The sequence below is a fragment of the Oncorhynchus keta genome, chromosome 21 (assembly GCF_023373465.1).
Source record: "Oncorhynchus keta strain PuntledgeMale-10-30-2019 chromosome 21, Oket_V2, whole genome shotgun sequence".
In the NCBI taxonomy this organism is placed as follows: domain Eukaryota; kingdom Metazoa; phylum Chordata; class Actinopteri; order Salmoniformes; family Salmonidae; genus Oncorhynchus; species Oncorhynchus keta.
The window spans coordinates 49,432,156-49,452,311 of record NC_068441.1 but is presented as its reverse complement, the minus strand read 5'-3'; the positions used below and the strand labels follow the sequence as shown (position 1 = coordinate 49,452,311).

The 20,156-nt window shown below is 40.4% G+C and overlaps 1 protein-coding gene across 50 annotated transcripts in view; it reads right to left on the bottom strand.

Moving 5' to 3' along the window:
* Nucleotides 1-20,156, bottom strand: part of si:dkey-49n23.1 (semaphorin-3D) — a 166,842-nt gene that overhangs the window by 85,300 nt on the left and 61,386 nt on the right. For all 50 annotated transcript variants that reach the window (XR_008074719.1, XR_008074732.1, XR_008074737.1 and 47 more), the window contains exon 2: nt 19,635-19,860. Coding sequence is in view for 1 of the 50 variants with exons in the window: in XM_052474135.1 (XP_052330095.1) it covers nt 19,635-19,788 (154 nt within the window). In the remaining 49 variants the exon portion in view is untranslated. The remainder of the gene's footprint in view (nt 1-19,634; nt 19,861-20,156) is intronic.

Sequence of the window (20,156 nt, the reverse complement as noted above, 5' to 3'; positions counted from 1 at the left end):
AGAGATTTTGCTAGAGATTTTGCTGGGAGTTCATTGCTGAGAGTTGGTATGTTTTGTGAGTTTGTTGCTCAGATAGAGCTTATTTGATGTCCTTAGTTTGTTTGTGAAAATTGTTTAATATTCTGTTTCATTTGTTCCCAGGGGAGAAGGGGAAGGCACCTTGGGAGTGCTTAGGCAAGAGGCCTGCGGACCACCCCCTGTATTTTGGTTAGGGCACCAGGTGTTGCTAAATTAGGTAAGTAGTGGGTAGGCAGGTAAGATAGGAGAGGGGGGCTTTGAGATTTACTTTCTTTGCTTTGGTTCTGTCCAGCCCCTTTTCCCCATATTACCGTGTAAAGGAATAAAGTCCTTGTAAACGGTACCACATTCTGTCTGTTGTCATCCATACTTGCACCTACAGTCCATACCTTTTTCACTTCACGGAGAGTTTAGTTGTAGCAGGGTGTTGCGTTCCCTCTTCATAGAGGCGTGCTTAACAACTATAGTGCCCTCAAAGCTTATCACTACACTAAGGACCCTGGGACTAAACACCTCCCTCTGCAACTGGATCCTGGACTTCCTGATGGGCCGCCCCCAGGTGGTGAGGGTAGGTAGCAACACATCCGTCCCGCTGATCCTCAACACGAGGGCCCCTCAGGGGTGCGTGCTCAGTCCCCTCCTGTACTCCCTGTTCACTCATGACTGCATGGCCAAACACGACTCCAACACCCTCATCAAGTTTATCAATGACACAACAGTGGTAGGTAGGCCTGATCACCGACGTCGATGAGACGGCCTATAGGGAGGAGGTCAGAGACCTGACCGTGTGGTGCCAGGACAACAACCTCTCACTTAATGTGATCAAGACAAAGGAGCTGATTGCGGACGACAGGAAAAGGAGGACTGAGCCCGTCCACATTATTTCACTGTAATAGCTACTGTAAATTGGACAGTGCAGGTAAATTAACAAGAATTTAAGCTGTCTGCCAATATCAGATATGTACTTGTTACTTACAACCTCATGCTAATCGCATTGGCCTACGTTAGCTTAACCGTCCCGCAGGGGGGACACCGATCCAGTAGAGGTTTTAACAGTTTCTACTCCCAAGCCATAAGACTCCTGCACATGGACAGCTAATCAAAGGGCTACCCAGACACCTCTTTTACGCTGCTGCTACTCTTTGTTTATCTATGCATAGTCACTTTAACTCCACCTACATATACATATTACCTCAACTAACCGGTGCCCCCACACGTTGACTCTGTACTGGCACCAGCTGTATATAGCCTCCACATTGACTCTGTACGGGTACCCCCTGTATATAACCTCCACATTGACTCTGTACCGTAACACCCTGTATATAGCCTCCACGTTGACTCTGTACCGTAACACCCTGTATATAGCCTCCACATTGACTCTGTACGGGTACCCCCTGTATATAACCTCCACATTGACTCTGTACCGTAACACCCTGTATATAGCCTCCACGTTGACTCTACCGTAACACCCTGTATATAGCCTCCACATTGACTCTGTACCGGTACCCCCTGTATATAGCCTCCACATTGACTCTGTACCGTAACACCCTGTATATAGCCTCCACATTGACTCTACCGGTACCCCCTGTATATAGCCTCCACATTGACTCTGTACCGTAACACCCTGTATATAGCCTCGACATTGACTCTGTACCGTAACACCCTGTATATAGCCTCCACATTGACTCTGTACCGGAACTCCCTGTATATAGCCTCCACATTGAATCTGTACCATAACCCCCTGTATATAGCCTCTACATTGACTCTGTACCAGTATATAGCCTCCACATTGACTCTGTACCATAACACCCTGTATATAGCCTCCACATTGACTCTGTACCGTAACACACTGTAAATAGCCTCCACATTGACTCTGTACCGGTACCCCCTGTATATAGCCTCCACATTGACTCTGTACCGTAACACCCTGTATATAGCCTCCACATTGACTCTGTACCGTAACACCCTGTATATAGCCTCCACATTGACTCTGTACCGTAACACCCTGTATATAGCCTCCATATTGACTCTGTACCGGTACCCCCTGTATATAGCCTCCACATTGACTCTGTACCGTAACACCCTGTATATAGCCTCCACATTGACTCTGTACCGGTACCCCCCTGTATATAGCCTCCACATTGACTCTGTACCATAACACCCTGTATATAGCCTCCACATTGACTCTGTACCGTAACACACTGTAAATAGTAACGTAACACCCTGTATATAGCCTCCACATTGACTCTGTACCGGTACTCCCTGTATATAGCCTCCACATTGACTCTGTACCATAACTCCCTGTATATAGCCTCTACATTGACTCTGTACCAGTACCCCCTGTATATAGCCTCCACATTGACTCAGTACCGGTACTCCCTGTATATAGCCTCCACATTGACTCTGTACCGTAACACACTGTATATAGCCTCCACATTGACTCTGTACCATAACACCCTGTATATAGCCTCCACATTGACTCTGTACCGTAACACCCTGTATATAGCCTCCACATTGACTCTGTACCGTAACACCCTGTATATAGCCTCCACATTGACTCTGTACCGTAACACACTGTAAATAGCCTCCACATTGACTCTGTACCGGTACCCCCTGTATATAGCCTCCACATTGACTCTGTACCGTAACACCCTGTATATAGCCTCCACATTGACTCTGTACCGTAACACCCTGTATATAGCCTCCACATTGACTCTGTACCGTAACACCCTGTATATAGCCTCCATATTGACTCTGTACCGGTACCCCCTGTATATAGCCTCCACATTGACTCTGTACCGTAACACCCTGTATATAGCCTCCACATTGACTCTGTACCGTAACACACTGTAAATAGCCTCCACATTGACTCTGTACCGGTACCCCCTGTATATAGCCTCCACATTGACTCTGTACCGTAACACCCTGTATATAGCCTCCACATTGACTCTGTACCGTAACACCCTGTATATAGCCTCCACATTGACTCTGTACCGTAACACCCTGTATATAGCCTCCATATTGACTCTGTACCGGTACCCCCTGTATATAGCCTCCACATTGACTCTGTACCGTAACACCCTGTATATAGCCTCCACATTGACTCTGTACCGGTACCCCCCTGTATATAGCCTCCACATTGACTCTGTACCATAACACCCTGTATATAGCCTCCACATTGACTCTGTACCGTAACACACTGTAAATAGTAACGTAACACCCTGTATATAGCCTCCACATTGACTCTGTACCGGTACTCCCTGTATATAGCCTCCACATTGACTCTGTACCATAACTCCCTGTATATAGCCTCTACATTGACTCTGTACCAGTACCCCCTGTATATAGCCTCCACATTGACTCCGTACCGGTACTCCCTGTATATAGCCTCCACATTGACTCTGTACCGTAACACACTGTATATAGCCTCCACATTGACTCTGTACCATAACACCCTGTATATAGCCTCCACATTGACTCTGTACCGTAACACCCTGTATATAGCCTCCACATTGACTCTGTACCGTAACACCCTGTATATAGCCTCCACTTTGACTCTGTACCGTAACACCTTGTATATAGCCTCCACATTGACTCTGTACCGGTACTCCCTGTATATAGCCTCCACACTGACTCTGTACCGGTACCCCCTGTATATAGCCTCCACATTGACTCTGTACCGGTACCCCCTGTATATAGCCTCCACATTGACTCTGTACCGTAACACCCTGTATATAGCCTCCACATTGACTCTGTACCGTAACACCCTGTATATAGCCTCCACATTGACTCTGTACCGTAACACCTTGTATATAGCCTCCACATTGACTCTGTACCGGTACTCCCTGTATATAGCCTCCACACTGACTCTGTACCGGTACCCCCTGTATATAGCCTCCACATTGACTCTGTACCGGTACCCCCTGTATATAGCCTCCACATTGACTCTGTACCGGTACCCCCTGTATATAGCCTCCACATTGACTCTGTACCGTAACACCCTGTATATAGCCTCCACATTGACTCTGTACCGTAACACCCTGTATATAGCCTCCACATTGACTCTGTACCGGTACTCCCTGTATATAGCCTCCACACTGACTCTGTACCGGTACCCCCTGTATATAGCCTCCACATTGACTCTGTACCGGTACCCCCTGTATATAGCCTCCACATTGACTCTGTACCGGTACCCCCTGTATATAGCCTCCACATTGACTCTGTACCGTAACACCCTGTATATAGCCTCCACATTGACTCTGTACCATAACTCCCTGTATATAGCCTCTACATTGACTCTGTACCAGTACCCCCTGTATATAGCCTCCACATTGACTCAGTACCGGTACTCCCTGTATATAGCCTCCACATTGACTCTGTACCGTAACACACTGTATATAGCCTCCACATTGACTCTGTACCATAACACCCTGTATATAGCCTCCACATTGACTCTGTACCGTAACACCCTGTATATAGCCTCCACATTGACTCTGTACCGTAACACCCTGTATATAGCCTCCACATTGACTCTGTACCGTAACACACTGTAAATAGCCTCCACATTGACTCTGTACCGGTACCCCCTGTATATACACTGTATATAGCCTCCACATTGACTCTGTACCGTAACACCCTGTATATAGCCTCCACATTGACTCTGTACCGTAACACCCTGTATATAGCCTCCACATTGACTCTGTACCGTAACACCCTGTATATAGCCTCCATATTGACTCTGTACCGGTACCCCCTGTATATAGCCTCCACATTGACTCTGTACCGTAACACCCTGTATATAGCCTCCACATTGACTCTGTACCGTAACACACTGTAAATAGCCTCCACATTGACTCTGTACCGGTACCCCCTGTATATAGCCTCCACATTGACTCTGTACCGTAACACCCTGTATATAGCCTCCACATTGACTCTGTACCGTAACACCCTGTATATAGCCTCCACATTGACTCTGTACCGTAACACCCTGTATATAGCCTCCATATTGACTCTGTACCGGTACCCCCTGTATATAGCCTCCACATTGACTCTGTACCGTAACACCCTGTATATAGCCTCCACATTGACTCTGTACCGGTACCCCCTGTATATAGCCTCCACATTGACTCTGTACCATAACACCCTGTATATAGCCTCCACATTGACTCTGTACCGTAACACACTGTAAATAGTAACGTAACACCCTGTATATAGCCTCCACATTGACTCTGTACCGGTACTCCCTGTATATATCCTCCACATTGACTCTGTACCATAACTCCCTGTATATAGCCTCCACATTGACTCTGTACCGTAACACCCTGTATATAGCCTCCACTTTGACTCTGTACCGTAACACCTTGTATATAGCCTCCACATTGACTCTGTACCGGTACTCCCTGTATATAGCCTCCACATTGACTCTGTACCGGTACCCCCTGTATATAGCCTCCACATTGACTCTGTACCGGTACCCCCTGTATATAGCCTCCACATTGACTCTGTACCGTAACACCCTGTATATAGCCTCCACATTGACTCTGTACCGTAACACCCTGTATATAGCCTCCACATTGACTCTGTACCGTAACACCTTGTATATAGCCTCCACATTGACTCTGTACCGGTACTCCCTATATATAGCCTCCACACTGACTCTGTACCGGTACCCCCTGTATATAGCCTCCACATTGACTCTGTACCGGTACCCCCTGTATATAGCCTCCACATTGACTCTGTACCGGTACCCCCCTGTATATAGCCTCCACATTGACTCTGTACCGTAACACCCTGTATATAGCCTCCACATTGACTCTGTACCGTAACACCCTGTATATAGCCTCCACATTGACTCTGTACCGGTACTCCCTGTATATAGCCTCCACACTGACTCTGTACCGGTACCCCCTGTATATAGCCTCCACATTGACTCTGTACCGGTACCCCCTGTATATAGCCTCCACATTGACTCTGTATATAGCCTCCACATTGGTACCCCCTGTATATAGCCTCCACATTGACTCTGTACCGTAACACCCTGTATATAGCCTCCACATTGACTCTGTACCGTAACACCCTGTATATAACCTCGCTATTATTCTTTTACTGCTGCTCTTTAATTATTTGTTACTATAATTTTCTATTTTTAACTTAACACTTTTTTTTCTATTTTTCTTTAAAAAATGTAAATGTTGGTTAAGTAAGCGTTTCACTGTAGGGTCTGTTGTATTCGGCGCAATGTGACGAATAAACTTTGATTTTATTTGGAGAGAAGAAGATGCTTGACCCTTCTCCTTCATCTTCTTCTTCCTCTTCTTCATCTCCTCTCCTCATTGCTTCCTGTTTTTGTGTGTGAAGGTAATGGATTTGACATTTGATTCCACCATGTTGACTCTGTACCGTAACACACTGATATAGCCTCCACATTGACCCTGTACCATAACACCCTGTGAAGAAGATGCTTGACCCTTCCCCTTCCTCTTCTTCATCTCCTCTCCTCATTGCTTCCTGTTTTTGTGTGTGAAGGTAATGGATTTGACATTTGATTCCACCATGTTGAAATGTTTGTCTTTTCTCTCCAGTTCTTGTAAATGAGAAACATGAAGAATGTGTGTTTGACTGATGTACTGTAATAACCCCCGCTATCTCTCGTCTAGCGGTTGTGAGCGGAGGTGTGTGTTTGCATGGAGTGTATGTCTGTGTGTGTGTGTGTGTGTGTGTGTGTCTGTGTGTGTGTGTGTGTGTCTGTATTGTGTGTGTGTGCTTCAGCAGACTCTGTCAAAGGTGCAGCTGTCAAAATGATAGCAGGGTGTGTGAAGTTCTCATCAACTTTGTGTTGTTGGTCCGAGACACAGTCTGTGTCCCAAAAGGCACCCTATTCCTACATAGTGGACTACTTTTGACTAGGGCACATAAGTAATGCTCTATACTGTACATGGAATAGGGTGTCATTTGGGACGTGGAAACGCAGAGACATGAAGTCATTCTGCACTGCAGCACTGTTTACATTGGTCCTGACCCACCTTCCAGTCAAACCTTCTCGTCAAAAACACAAAAAAGGGGAATTTCAGTTGAAAGAAGAAGTATTAGTTTTCACATCCATCTGTCAGCAGGGCGTTATGGCCGGTGTGTGTGTGTACTGTATTCACATCTACCTATCGGCAGGGTTTATGGCCGGTGTGTGTGTGTACTGTATTCACATCTACCTATCAGCAGGGTTTATGGCCGGTGTGTGTGTGTACTGTATTCACATCTACCTATCGGCAGGGTTTATGGCCGGTGTGTGTGTGTACTGTATTCACATCTACCTATCGGCAGGGTATATGGCCGGTGTGTGTGTGTGTGTACTGTATTCACATCTACCTATCAGCAGGGTTTATGGCCGGTGTGTGTGTGTACTGTATTCACATCTACCTATCGGCAGGGTTTATGGCCGGTGTGTGTGTGTACTGCATTCACATCTACCTATCGGCAGGGTTTATGGCCGGTTTGTGTGTGTGTACTGTATTCACATCTACCTATCAGCAGGGTATATGGCCGGTGTGTGTGTGTACTGTATTCACATCTACCTATCGGCAGGGTTTATGGCCGGTGTGTGTGTGTACTGTATTCACATCTACCTATCGGCAGGGTTTATGGCCGGTGTGTGTGTGTGTACTGTATTCACATCTACCTATCGACAGGGTTTATGGCCGGTGTGTGTACTGTATTCACATCTACCTATCGGCAGGGTTTATTATTATACCATTGTAGAGCAATTAAGCTTCGGTGCCTTTCTCAAGGACACAGCGCAAGATAAACAATCCTTGCCTTGTCGACTCCAGTATTCGAACCAGCAATCTTTCAGTTATTGGCCCAACGCTCTAACCTTGAGGCTACCTACTGCCCATGTGGTACAGTCTTTTGACTCCAACAACCAGTCTGTGATCATATCATCATCCACATCATGGTTCAGACGAGAGAGAGTAAGACCATGAATGGCTGGGAACAAAAAAAACTGAGGAACACAATTTACATGACCAGTTCGATCGATCGATTTAAAGACCTTTATTAGTTACCAGCAGCTTTCTTCCAATCTAATTGTGGCATCAAACAGGTGCAGTTCTAACCCATTAACTCAAATGTAACTGAAAGAGGCACAGTCAGTCATATGACAAAGTGTATCTGTGTTGGGTTCTTTGAGGAATTGCAGTGAAATTTGCAGAGGAACCCCTCTTGCTATGGAGAGATGTTTTTTGCTCTCTCTCTCTCTCCCTCCCTCTCTCCCTCTCTATCTTGACTGTGTACTTAGGGTCTATGTCCTGTTGGATGGTCCTCGCCCCAGTCTGAGGTCCTAAGCACTCTGGGGCAAGTTTTCATCAAGGACCTCTCTGTACTTTGCTCTGTTCATCTTTCTAAATAACTGAAATGGCATCATACTGAAATTTGACAGTACACCCTGTTTGAGGTAAATTATGTTATCTCACAACTGAAAATGGGCAAGTAACCTTCATAGAGAGAGAATCATTCAAACACAAACCTCTGACCACACACCCACAAACCATAATCCCTGGGGCTAGATTTATAGTACAACATGGTGTGGCAGGCCTGTCAGATACACAGAGAGACAGGCCTGACAGACAAAAATAAATGACTGATTAGAGAGGATATTTTCCTCGCAGGTATCATACTAATACAAGCCCACCCTCCAGGGAGAGATTATACCACACCAGCATGACAGATGGACATGAAACTAGGTAGTAAATGTAGCCTACTTATAAAACAGCACATTTGGATCCTGGATGCTGATTGATTGTCACATTGCTCACCCGCCAGGGTCAGAAGAGGATTGGCCACCCCTCAGAGTCATATAGACGAGAATAAATACACATGCGTATCCACTGTCCCGCAGACCAGTCAGAAACTTAATCTCCCCGGGGAACAAAAGTGAGTAGAAATAATTTATTATACTTCTTACCTAGCATTTGGTTTGGTACAGTGGGGGTTATTAATATAAACCTTGTCGTGTGCTATTCTGATTTGTGTAACATGACGAGACCAACAGCTTTTCTCTGATCCAGGGCGAATTCCTTCATCAGGATGGCTTCACCTCAGGCCTAACAACAGCCCTTAGTCAAGAGTTATTACACGATAATCCCCCGGGTTCATATGCCGTATTGCTGAAATAAAGATCTAGTTTAATTAAATGGATAGTTCGGGATATTGGCAATGAATGAACGCCAGTTAGGAACTTCAAATCAAATTTTATTTTTGTCAAACTGAAGGAAGAGACATAAAAATGGTAACCACAGGTTAATCTGACTCCGGGGAAGTAGATAAAGGGCCTCATTGTTAAAATCTCGAATTATCACTTTAACGATCACATGACCGGACCAAGAAAACTCTTGTCCCATCTGAAGTCATGGATAGTGAGCCTCTTAAAGAAGAAGTTACAGGTCTGTGAGAGCCAGAAATCTTGCTTGTTTGTAGGTGACCAAATACTTATTTTCTAACATGATTTGCAAATAAATGTCACGCCCTGGTCGTAATATTTTGTGTTTTTCTTCATGTACTTGGTCAGGCCAGGGTGTGACATGGGTTTTTGTATGTGGTGTGTAGATAGTGGGATTGTAGCTTAGTGGGGTGTTCTAGGAAAGTCTATGGCTGTCTGAAGTGGTTCTCAATCAGAGGCAGGTGTTTATCGTTGTCTCTGATTGGGAACCATATTTAGGCAGCCATATTCTTTGAGTGTCTCGTGGGTGATTGTCCTGAGTGTCTTGATGTCCTTGTGCTGTGTTAGTTGACACAAGTATAGGCTGTTTTCGGTTTTCGTTTCGTTTATTGTTTTGTAGTGTTTGTGTTTATTCGTGTTTACGTTGTTTGATTAAACATGGATCGCAATATACACGCTGCAGTTTGGTCCGACTCTCCTTCACCATATGAAAACCGTGACAATAAATTCATTAAAAATCCTACAATGTGATTTTCTGGATTTATTTTTCTCATTTTGTCTGTCATAGTTGAAGTGTACCTATGATGAAAATTACAGGCCTCTCATCTTTTTAAGTGGGAGAACTTGCACAATTGGTGGCTGACTAAATACTTTTTTGCCCCACTGTATAGTCATTTATAGTCATTGATCACCCGACACAGCTAGAAGAGGACTGGCCACCCCTCAGAGCCTGGTTCCTCTCTAGGGTTCTTCCTAGGTTCCTGTCTTTCTAGGGGTTAGCGGAACGTCTAGCGGAACGTCTAGCGGAACGCTAGCGGAACGTTTCGACAATATCCGGTGAAATTGCAGAGCGCGAAATTCCCAAAAAATTAGTAGAAATATTTCACTTTCATACAATCACAAGTGCAATACACCAAAATACAGCGTAACATCTTGTTAACTTCTTCGATATAGGGGGCGCTCTTTTCATTTCTGGATAAAAAAACGTTCCCGTTTTAAACAAGATTTGTCACGAAAATATGCTCGACTATGCATATAATTGACAGATTTGGAAAGAAAATACTCTTACGTTTCCAAAACTGCAAAGATATTATCTGTGAGTGCCACAGAACTGATGCTACAGGCGAAATCAAGATGAAATTTCAAACAGGAAATGCCCCAGATTCTGAAGGTGCTGTGTTCCAATGTATCCTTATATGGCTGTGAATGTGCCAGGAATGAGCCTACACTTTCGGTCGTTTCCCCAAGGTGTCTGCAGAATTGTGACGTATTTGTAGGCATATCATTGGAAGATTGACCATAAGAGACTACATTTACCAGGTGCCCGCTTGGTGTCCTCCATCAAAATTATTGCGTAATCTCAAGCTACGTGCAATTTTCTATTTGGTTCAGAGGAGAAACCAAACTGCCACGAATGATTTATCATTGAATAGATATGTGAAAAACACCTTGAGGATTGATTCTAAACAATGTTTGCCATGTTTCTGTCAATATTATGGAGTTAATTTGGAAAAACGTTTGGCGTTGTAATGACTGAATTTTCGGGGTTTTTTCTTAGCCAAACGTGATGAACAAAACGGAGCGATTTCTCCTACACAAATAATCTTTTTGGAAAAACTGAACATTTGCTATCTAACTGAGAGTCTCCTCATTGAAAACATCCGAAGTTCTTCAAAGGTAAATTATTTTATTTGAATGCTTTTCTTGTTTTTGTGAAAATGTTGCCTGCTGAATGCTAGGCTTAATGCTATGCTAGCTATCAATACTCTTACACAAATGCTTGTGTAGCTATGGTTGAAAAGCATATTTTGAAAATCTGAGATGACAGTGTTAACAAAAGGCTAAGCTTGTGAGCCAATATATTTATTTAATTTCATTTGCGATTTTCATGAATAGTTAACGTTGCGTTATGGTAATGAGCTTGAGGCTATAATTACGCTCCCGGATACGGGATTGCTCGACGCTAGAGGTTAATCTAGCCACCGTGTCAGATTTCAAAAAAGGCTTTACGGCGAAAGGAAACCATGCGATTATATATATATAAGATATTATCTGAGGACAGCACCCCATCAAACAAACAAATGACAGTCAAAATAGTAATAGATACATTCATTGATAGTCAAAATGGTATTTCAGACACTGCATTTTTGAGGAACAATGGGAAAGTAATAATGCTTTGAAAGTTCATCAACTTGTAAACTCACTTTTGAGAAAATGGCCTTTGAATGTTTTGCTATCTCGTGAAGAGCTGTTCTTTGTCTACACCCACTCAGCATCATTCACACCCTCTTAAGCTTTAACCATCTCGTTCCGCTCTCGAAGCGCACACGCATGATTTGTTTACCTCTGGATAACATGAAAACTGCCTAACCAGCTCTGCTGGCAACAATTTCATTACGCTTTTTTGCCTGAGTATACTGACACCGGCTCTATTCAACAGGTGTTGTACACTTTAGCTGAAGACATGTTGCTAGCTAGCTAGGTAAACAATGAACCTAGCTAGGTAAACAACCTGTAAGATCACACACGTCTCGTCTCGTAAAGTTATCTGTTATCTGTATATGATGATAAATTACTACCGTATAGCCATTGATAGGCATATATAGTCATTGATAGTCATTGATAGTCAATGACAGTCATTGACAGTCATTGATAGTCATATACAGTCATATACAGTCATTGATAGTCATATATAGTCATTGATAGTCATATGTAGTCATATATAGTCATATGTAGTCATATATAGTCATATATAGTCATTGATAGGCATATATAGTCATTGATAGTCATTGATAGGCATATATAGTCATTGATAGTCATATACAGTCATTGACAGTCATTGATAGTCATATATAGTCATTGATAGTCATTGATAGTCATATATAGTCATTGATAGTCATATATAGTCATATATAGTCATTGATAGTCATATATAGTCATTGATAGTCATTGATAGTCATATATAGTCATTGATGGTCATATATAGTCATTGATAGTCATATATAGTCATTGATAGTCATATACAGTCATTGACAGTCATTGACAGTCATTGATAGTCATTGATAGTCATTGATAGTCATTGATAGTCATTGATAGTCATTGATAGTCATTGATAGTCATTGATAGTCATATATAGTCATATATAGTCATATATAGTCATATATAGTCATATATAGTCATATATAGTCATATATAGTCATATATAGTCATTGATAGTCATTGATAGTCATTGATAGTCATTGATAGTCATTGATAGTCATTGATAGTCATATATAGTCATATATAGTCATATATAGTCATATATAGTCATATATAGTCATTGATAGTCATATATAGTCATATATAGTCATATATAGTCATATATAGTCATTGATAGTCATATATAGTCATATATAGTCATTGATAGTCATAGATAGTCATTGATAGTCATTGATAGTCATATATAGTCATTGATAGTCATAGATAGTCATAGATAGTCATTGATAGTCATATATAGTCATTGATAGTCATTGATAGTCATATATAGTCATAGATAGTCATAGATAGTCATAGATAGTCATATATAGTCATATATAGTCATAGATAGTCATTGATAGTCATATATAGTCATTGATAGTCATTGATAGTCATATATAGTCATATATAGTCATTGATAGTCATTGATAGTCATATATAGTCATTGATAGTCATAGATAGTCATAGATAGTCATATACAGTCATTGATAGTCATATACAGTCATTGATAGTCATATACAGTCATTGATAGTCATATATAGTCATTGATAGTCATATATAGTCATTGATAGTCATATATAGTCATTGATAGTCATATATAGTCATTGATAGTCATATATAGTCATTGATAGTCATATATAGTCATTGATAGTCATATATAGTCATTGATAGTCATATATAGTCATTGATAGTCATATATAGTCATATATAGTCATTGATAGTCATTGATAGTCATATATAGTCATTGATAGTCATTGATAGTCATTGATAGTCATTGATAGTCATTGATAGTCATATATAGTCATTGATAGTCATATATAGTCATTGATAGTCATTGATAGTCATATATAGTCATATATAGTCATTGATAGTCATTGATAGTCATATATAGTCATTGATAGTCATATATAGTCATTGATAGTCATAGATAGTCATTGATAGTCATAGATAGTCATTGATAGTCATAGATAGTCATTGATAGTCATATATAGTCATTGATAGTCATAGATAGTCATTGATAGTCATATATAGTCATTGATAGTCATAGATAGTCATTGATAGTCATAGATAGTCATTGATAGTCATAGATAGTCATTGATAGTCATATATAGTCATTGATAGTCATTGATAGTCATATATAGTCATATATAGTCATTGATAGTCATTGATAGTCATATATAGTCATTGATAGTCATAGATAGTCATTGATAGTCATAGATAGTCATTGATAGTCATAGATAGTCATATATAGTCATTGATAGTCATATATAGTCATTGATAGTCATATATAGTCATTGATAGTCATATACAGTCATTGATAGTCATATACAGTCATTGATAGTCATATACAGTCATTGATAGTCATAGATAGTCATTGACAGTCATAGACAGTCATTGACAGTCATTGATAGTCATATATAGTCATTGATAGTCATAGATAGTCATTGATAGTCATATACAGTCATTGATAGTCATTGATAGTCATATATAGTCATTGATAGTCATATATAGTCATTGATAGTCATATACAGTCATTGATAGTCATATACAGTCATTGATAGTCATAGATAGTCATAGATAGTCATTGACAGTCATTGATAGTCATATATAGTCATTGATAGTCATAGATAGTCATTGATAGTCATATATAGTCATTGATAGTCATATATAGTCATTGATAGTCATAGATAGTCATTGATAGTCATAGATAGTCATTGATAGTCATATATAGTCATATACAGTCATTGATAGTCATATATAGTCATTGATAGTCATATATAGTCATTGATAGTCATATATAGTCATTGATAGTCATAGATAGTCATTGATAGTCATAGATAGTCATATACAGTCATTGATAGTCATATACAGTCATTGATAGTCATTGATAGTCATTGATAGTCATAGATAGTCATAGATAGTCATATACAGTCATTGATAGTCATATACAGTCATTGATAGTCATATACAGTCATTGATAGTCATATATAGTCATTGATAGTCATATATAGTCATTGATAGTCATATATAGTCATTGATAGTCATATATAGTCATTGATAGTCATATATAGTCATTGATAGTCATATACAGTCATTGATAGTCATATACAGTCATATATAGTCATTGATAGTCATATATAGTCATTGATAGTCATAGATAGTCATTGATAGTCATATACAGTCATTGATAGTCATATACAGTCATTGATAGTCATAGATAGTCATATATAGTCATTGATAGTCATATATAGTCATATATAGTCATATATAGTCATTGATAGTCATATATAGTCATTGATAGTCATATATAGTCATTGATAGTCATTGATAGTCATATATAGTCATTGATAGTCATATATAGTCATTGATAGTCATATATAGTCATTGATAGTCATTGATAGTCATTGATAGTCATTGATAGTCATTGATAGTCATTGATAGTCATAGATAGTCATTGATAGTCATTGATAGTCATTGATAGTCATTGATAGTCATATATAGTCATTGATAGTCATATACAGTCATTGATAGTCATATATAGTCATTGATAGTCATATATAGTCATTGATAGTCATATATAGTCATCATATAGTCATTGATAGTCATATATAGTCATATATAGTCATTGATAGTCATAGATAGTCATAGATAGTCATTGACAGTCATTGATAGTCATATATAGTCATTGATAGTCATATATAGTCATTGATAGTCATATACAGTCATTGATAGTCATATACAGTCATATATAGTCATTGATAGTCATATATAGTCATTGATAGTCATAGATAGTCATTGATAGTCATATACAGTCATTGATAGTCATATACAGTCATTGATAGTCATAGATAGTCATTGATAGTCATATATAGTCATTGATAGTCATATATAGTCATATATAGTCATATATAGTCATTGATAGTCATATATAGTCATTGATAGTCATATATAGTCATTGATAGTCATTGATAGTCATATATAGTCATTGATAGTCATATATAGTCATTGATAGTCATATATAGTCATTGATAGTCATTGATAGTCATTGATAGTCATTGATAGTCATTGATAGTCATTTATAGTCATTGATAGTCATTGATAGTCATATATAGTCATATATAGTCATATATAGTCATTGATAGTCATATATAGTCATATATAGTCATAGATAGTCATTGATAGTCATAGATAGTCATTGACAGTCAGTCATTGATAGTCATATATAGTCATTGATAGTCATATATAGTCATTGATAGTCATATATAGTCATTGATAGTCATTGATAGTCATTGATAGTCATTGATAGTCATTGATAGTCATATATAGTCATTGATAGTCATTGATAGTCATATATAGTCATATATAGTCATATATAGTCATTGATAGTCATATATAGTCATTGATAGTCATATATAGTCATTGATAGTCATATATAGTCATATATAGTCATTGATAGTCATATATAGTCATTGATAGTCATATATAGTCATTGATAGTCATTGATAGTCATTGATAGTCATTGATAGTCATTGATAGTCATTGATAGTCATTGATAGTCATAGATAGTCATTGACAGTCATTGATAGTCATATATAGTCATTGATAGTCATATACAGTCATTGATAGTCATATACAGTCATTGATAGTCATATACAGTCATTGATAGTCATATACAGTCATTGATAGTCATATACAGTCATTGATAGTCATATATAGTCATTGATAGTCATATATAGTCATTGATAGTCATTGATAGTCATAGATAGTCATTGATAGTCATAGATAGTCATTGATAGTCATAGATAGTCATTGATAGTCATATATAGTCATTGATAGTCATAGACAGTCATAGATAGTCATAGACAGTCATTGATAGTCATATATAGTCATTGATAGTCATATACAGTCATTGATAGTCATATATAGTCATTGATAGTCATATATAGTCATTGATAGTCATATACAGTCATTGATAGTCATATACAGTCATTGATAGTCATATACAGTCATTGATAGTCATATACAGTCATTGATAGTCATATATAGTCATTGATAGTCATATATAGTCATTGATAGTCATAGATAGTCATTGATAGTCATATACAGTCATTGATAGTCATATACAGTCATTGATAGTCATATACAGTCATTGATAGTCATATACAGTCATTGATAGTCATATATAGTCATTGATAGTCATAGATAGTCATTGATAGTCATATATAGTCATTGATAGTCATATATAGTCATTGATAGTCATTGATAGTCATATATAGTCATTGATAGTCATATATAGTCATTGATAGTCATAGATAGTCATATATAGTCATTGATAGTCATATATAGTCATTGATAGTCATATATAGTCATTGATAGTCATATATAGTCATAGTCATATACAGTCATTGATAGTCATATACAGTCATTGATAGTCATATACAGTCATTGATAGTCATATACAGTCATTGATAGTCATATACAGTCATTGATAGTCATATACAGTCATTGATAGTCATAGATAGTCATAGATAGTCATTGATAGTCATAGATAGTCATTGACAGTCATATATAGTCATTGACAGTCATATATAGTAACACATGGCTATAGGGCCAGGAGGTTTTCCTGACCATAACCCTGACAAGAGTTATAAGCTATAAAATCTCTTAGTATCTACACTAATAAACCTGAAGAGAACCTGGCTGCCACAGACCCCCCCAGCTACAACTACAGTACAGCGAAACCACAACAGCTACATTAATGAACTTCCTTAATCTAACTATAATACCTGGATAGTCTGCCAGTCGTACAATAATAGCCACTATAAAAATTATAAAAACGCTGTGCTAAATTCATTAAGCTAATGAGAACAAAGTAATTTGCTGATGTGTGTGTTGGGGATCGCCATGGTGACATAATTACGAAAACAGGATTGCGGTCCTGCTGTGTCGGCCCGACGTGCTTTTCAGATGTTACTTTACTGAGTTTAAACAATATCCCAATAAAACCCTTTCCACCAACCTCCCCCTCCTTTTCCCCTGCCACACAATGGTATTATACAATAGCTCCAATCTATCAACAGGAAATTAGGAATCAGTCTGAATCAACACATATACCGTAATTAGAAGCGAAGGATGAAAACCAGCAGTGCTGCTGTGTTGAGGAACAAAACTACCCACACCTTGAGGAACAGAGGTTCTGCGGTGTTGAGGAACATGGATACCCACTCCTTGAGGGACAGAAGGTCTGTGGTGTTGAGGAACAAGGATAACCACTCCTTGAGAACCAGAGGGTCTGTGGTGTTGAGGAACAAAACAACCTACTCGTTGAGAACCAGAGGGTCTGTGGTGTTGAGGAACAAGGATACCTACTCCTTGAGGAACAGAGGGTCTGTGGTGTTGAGGAACAAGGATACCTACTCCTTGAGGAACAGAGGGTCTGTGGTGTTGAGGAACAAAACGACCTACTCGTTGAGAACCAGAGGGTCTGTGGTGTTGAGGAACAAGAATACCTACTCCTTGAGGAACAGAGGTTCTGCGGTGTTGAGCAACATGAATACCTACTCCTTGAGGAACATAGGTTCTGTGGTGTTGAGGAACAGGGATAACCACTCCTTGAGAACCAGAGGTTCTGCAGTGTTGAGGAACATGGATACTCACTCCTCGAGGACCAGAGGTTCTGTGGTGTTGAGGAACAGGGATAACCACTCCTTGAGAACCAGAGGTTCTGCGGTGTTGAGGAACATGGATACCCACTCCTTGAGGAACAGAGGTTCTGCGGTGTTGAGGAACAAGGATACCTACTCCTTGAGGAACAGAGGGTCTGTGGTGTTGAGGAACAAGGATACCTACTCCTTGAGGAACAGAGGTTCTGTGGTGTTGAGGAACAGGGATACCTACTCCTTGAGGGACAGAAGGTCTGTGGTGTTGAGGAACAAGGATACCTACTCCTTGAGGAACAGATGGTCTGTGGTGTTGAGGAACAAGGATACCTACTCCTTGAGGAACAGAGGGTCTGTGGTGTTGAGGAACAAGGATACCTACTCCTTGAGGAACAGAGGTTCTGTGGTGTTGAGGAACAAGGATACCTACTCCTTGAGGAACAGAGGGTCTGTGGTGTTGAGGAACAAGGATATCTACTCCTTGAGGAACAGAGGGTCTGTGGTGTTGAGGAACAGGGATAACCACTCCTTGAGAACCAGAGGTTCTGTGGTGTTGAGGAACATGGATACCCACTCCTTGAGGACCAGAGGTTCTGTGGTGTTGAGGAACAGGGATAACCACTCCTTGAGAACCAGAGGTGCTGTGGTGTTGAGGAACAGGGATACAGACTCATTGAGAACCAGAGGTTATGTTGGGTTGAGGAACATGGATACCCACTCCTTGAGGACCAGAGGTTATGTGGTGTTGAGGAACAGGGATACAGACTCCTTGAGGACCAGAGGTTCTGCTGTGTTGAGGAACGGAGCAACCCACTCCTTGAGGACCAGAGGTTCTGCTGTGTTGAGGAACAGAGCAACCCACTCCTTGAGGACCAGAGGTTCTGCTGTGTTGAGGAACAGAGCAACCCACTCCTTGAGGACCAGAGGTTCTGCTGTGTTGAGGAACAGAGAGAGCAACCCACTCCTTGAGGACCAGAGGTTCTGCTGTGTTGAGGAACAGAGCAACCCACTCCTTGAGGACCAGAGGTTCTGCTGTGTTGAGGAACAGAGCAACCCACTCCTTGAGGACCAGAGGTTCTGCTGTGTTGAGGAACAGAGCAACCCACTCCTTGAGGACCAGAGGTTCTGCTGTGTTGAGGAACAGAGCAACCCACTCCTTGAGGACCAGAGGTGCTCAGAGTAAAAACGGGGCAGAGATGAGATGCTGATCTGTGTGTGAAATAAGTAAGTAGGCCACCGCCACGATAGTTAACTAGCCCTAAGTTGGAGTGGTGAATAACAGAGATGCCTACCTGTGTGTGAGAGCTTTAGTCGGGGTCCGCTCTGGTTCCAGGTTGCAGCGATGGAGTCCGTAGAGGTGGTGTCTGGTAGCAACAACAGCAGTTGGAGGAACACACCCAGCAGAACACAGGCCCTCCGTGGCCCCAGGGCCCTCATCGTTATCATTTTATTTAAAGTACCGGTGGTCGTCTCTGGTACAGCACCCAGTGGATCGTCTCAGCAGTTTCTAATGGTGCTCTGTGAGAACAGGAAGAGAGAAAGAAGTGTTTGACAAGTTGTCATGGAAACAACTACTGAGTAAAAGTACTCAACTGAGTAAAAGTAAGGTTCTTATTTCCTGACCAGGAAACGGTAGAGGTATAGCCCATAGCAGGACCAGGAGTTTTTCCTGCTGGATATGTTGCATTGGGAGGTAACACTCCTCACCCTAGTTATAACACACCATCCAGAGGCCAGGTGAAAAGCACATAAATCACTTAAAATGCACACAGAAAATACAACTTAAAATGTAACGGGATACTCTTGTGAAATTA